Source organism: Petaurus breviceps, unplaced genomic scaffold (genome assembly GCF_028583685.1).
Source record: "Petaurus breviceps papuanus isolate PSGF00001 unplaced genomic scaffold, PetGlider_PUasm1.0 90849, whole genome shotgun sequence".
NCBI lineage: Eukaryota > Metazoa > Chordata > Mammalia > Diprotodontia > Petauridae > Petaurus > Petaurus breviceps.
The window spans coordinates 25,328,380-25,331,680 of record NW_027187361.1 but is presented as its reverse complement, the minus strand read 5'-3'; the positions used below and the strand labels follow the sequence as shown (position 1 = coordinate 25,331,680).

Here is a 3,301-nt window from a genome sequence, read left to right as displayed (position 1 = left end):
TTTAAAGATGTCTGGGATTTTTAGGTTTTATAGTAACAGTTGAGCTTTCTCAAACATGCTTTTTTCATGTTTTGTGAATCTTACTTGTCTGAGGCTCAGTCAGTCCTCTCTCAGCAGATTCCATCTTAATTTCTCTTTTCCCCCCTCCCTTTGATTCATAGAAGGTAATTTGGCTTAGAGACACCTGAGTTTTAGTCCACGCTGTAACAGTAATTAGTTCCATGACTTTGCCTCATATTCCTCATCTGTAAATTGAGGGAATTGAACTAGAAGATACTTCCAAGTCTAAATCCTATATCCATTAGTGCTGGTAAAGAAATCACCACTTCAAAATTAAATGTGTGGTGCTGGCGAGGAAGGGGGAGGGTATGATTAAAAAAATGAGAAGCAACATCTTTATAGAACTGTAATAATTGAGTCACTTTCTAAGCCAACCAAATCCAACCAAACTGGAAAAGCTTTGTGTTATCAGGTAATGTCAAATAACATTCAGCATTTTATTGATCTTTTCATCTTCCAAATCTATTATAGACATTAGCTCATTAATCTTTAAACCACCTTTCTTGGGGGTAGTGAGGTGTTAAGGATTACTTTCCCAGCTTGACTAATGGGAGGGACTAAGGAATGAAGGGATTATATAATTTTCACAAGGGTCTCCAGTTGTCTAAGAGCCCCATTCCAAAACATGAATTCAGCACTTCTTTTTGTTCAAGATGGGGCAAGAGTACTCTATGCCATTTAGGACTTTCAGGGGAGGAGTTTTGGAGTTTGCTATGGTGGTCAGGAAGATTGGAACTTCATTTGATCTCCACACTTGATACTCACTTTATATTCCTATGTTACACTCATCACCCATATTAGGCAGTGTGGTACATTAGAAAGAACCCAGAACTTAAGTCACACAACCTGAGTTTGAATCCTGGCTGTACCCTTTCTGATATGTGTACCCCTATGGGCCTCAGTTTCCCCATCTATAAAAGGGTTGGATTATAGAAGTACTATCAGGTCCCTTTCAGCTCCATATCTATGTTGCTGTGACCCCCACCTTTAAGGTATGTACATGGACCATCTGCAACCAAGAAGTGAACACGGAAGAACTGAGACAACCCTATTTCTGCATTCTGTAGTATGTAGAGAAGGCATTGTAACTGTGCCCTAGAAATGCATTCCTTACCATGTTTCTGACTAAAACTCAAAAGGGTAAATGCCCTTTAATTTCAGGATGTAATAATGATCTTTCACTGAATACTGCTACTATCTATGCTTCACCATGTCATAGAAATGATTCTCGATCCTCCGAAACTACAACAATAGAATAAAGGCTGGGCCAAGGACAGCTAAGTGGAAAGGTGGTGGCCTCGTGTGCCTCCTCAGAGCACTTCGAGCCCAGACAAGTTTTGAAAAGTTTATGGAAAGAAGGTTGGCCACCAGGTGGTGGATAGTTTGGTTGTTTGTATTTATTTATTTATTTTGTTTCTTTGCTTGCTGCTGCAGATCCTGAAGATGAAAGCAGAAGAGGGAAGGTGGTTCCTAGGATCTCCCCAAAGCAGTTTATCTACAACAAAGAATCCATAAATCTGTTGAAGTGCTAAAGAAGTAGAACTATATTAATAGCAAAGATAACTTTTAAACAAAAACGTTGTCCTATCATTCTTGCAAGAAACTGACTTTCTTATCATTTGACTGAATTACAATAATGTGCTATTTCTTAAAGGAGTGTTGAATAAATCAGAAAGAAACTAGGTGGGGCAAGTTTAAAAAAGGCAGCTTCCCCCCCCCCCCCCCATGAAAAAGGAAGAAAAAAGACCTGGGAAAGGATGGTTCATAGTATTGTACAATTCAGATGCCAGGCCTAAAAAACAAATCACAGCTTTTGATCAAGTCCCCTTGGAAGTGATTTCCTTCCTCTCCTCATTTATTCACTTAACTTTATTAACTTGAGAAATTTTAAATGAGCTGTTTACTTCGCTGCTGGAAAGCTTCACAAGTTAACCCTGATCTTTCCTTCAGGGTCAAGGGAATTTCCCCATCACTTCCTCCAGGTATGCAGAAGCGGTCAACCCTGCCTAAAAGGGGCTTCTCCCGAGGGTCAAATGAATTCTAAGAAAGGAAAAGAAGTGTGTAAAGACCGAGTCGGGGCTGGGAAAGGATGGGGGTGGGCATGGGCGGAAGAGAAAGAAATGGTGAGGGAAGAGACTGGTTGGGAGGCATTCGAGGGCCCCCAGGAGTCCTTCGATGCCCCTTTTTATTCTTCGCCCACTCACAAAACATTCCGGTTACTCTGTGGCAGAGAAAGAGTCAAGTGCAAAGAAACATACAAGAAAGACGCCACAAACATGAAGTGTGGCCTGCTAGTGCAGCCAGATACCTAAGAGCCTGCCGGGGAGGGGGAGCATGAGAGGGGGCGAGAGAGACAGAGGAGCAGCTGTTGGGTTTTTTTGCAGCGTGCACAGGGAGGGCGCCCGTCTCGAGTGAGTCACACACACATGCGCGCGCGCATACACACACACACACACACACACACACACACACCTCTCAGAGGAGAAAAGGAAGGCTGGAGAGAGGCAGAGGACGGCAGCAGCAGCAGAGAGGAGAGCCGCCAGTGGGCGAGTGGCTGCGCTCGAGGGGGAGGGAGCTTGGGAGGAAGGGAGGAGAATAAAGGAGAGTGGGGGAGGAGGGCTCTCTAGAGTGAGTCTGTGGTGTGTGTGTGTGTGTGTGTGTGTGTGTGTGTGTGCGTGCGTGCGTGTGCGTGTGTGTGTATGTGCGTGTGTGTGTCCGGCAGCCTGCGTGCAGAGAAGGCAAGGGGGAGGTGGGGGGAGACTGCGAGCCTGAGAAAGCCCCACAGCCACCCTCCTGGGAGGGGAAGCAGGGGAGAGAAGAGGGGCGGGGAGCAGGGGAGCCAAAGGGGAGGAGGGAGGGAGGGAGGGAGGGAGGGAGGCAGCCAGGCAGAGGGGGCTTTTCTCTCCTCGGCGCAGTTAAGATGCACCTTGAACGCACTGTTCTCATTGCAGCGCCCCAGCAGCAGCCACAGAAACAGCAGCCACAGCAGCAGAAGCAGCCTGGCTTGCGGCGGCCGCGGCAGCACGGGCGGCAGCACCGGGGGCAGCACCGGCGGCAGCGCTGACACATCCCACCATGGACAGCTTCGACTTAGCCCTGCTTCAGGAATGGGACTTGGAGTCTCTGTGGTGAGTCCTGACACTGCCTTTGACAGGCGGCGGGAGGAGGGGAGGGGACGGGAGGACTCCAGGCTGCCCAGCTCCCTCCTGCCACTGCTGGGGCTGCACCTGAGGCACGGGGG

General features: G+C 47.5%; 1 protein-coding gene across 1 annotated transcript in view; it reads left to right on the top strand.

Moving 5' to 3' along the window:
* Window positions 1-2,926: 2,926 nt before the first annotated feature.
* AFF3 (ALF transcription elongation factor 3) overlaps window positions 2,927-3,301 on the top strand; it is a 689,351-nt gene continuing 688,976 nt past the window's right edge. The window contains exon 1 of the mRNA XM_069073008.1: window positions 2,927-3,188. Coding sequence (XP_068929109.1) covers window positions 3,136-3,188 — 53 coding nt within the window. The 5' untranslated portion in view covers window positions 2,927-3,135. The remainder of the gene's footprint in view (window positions 3,189-3,301) is intronic.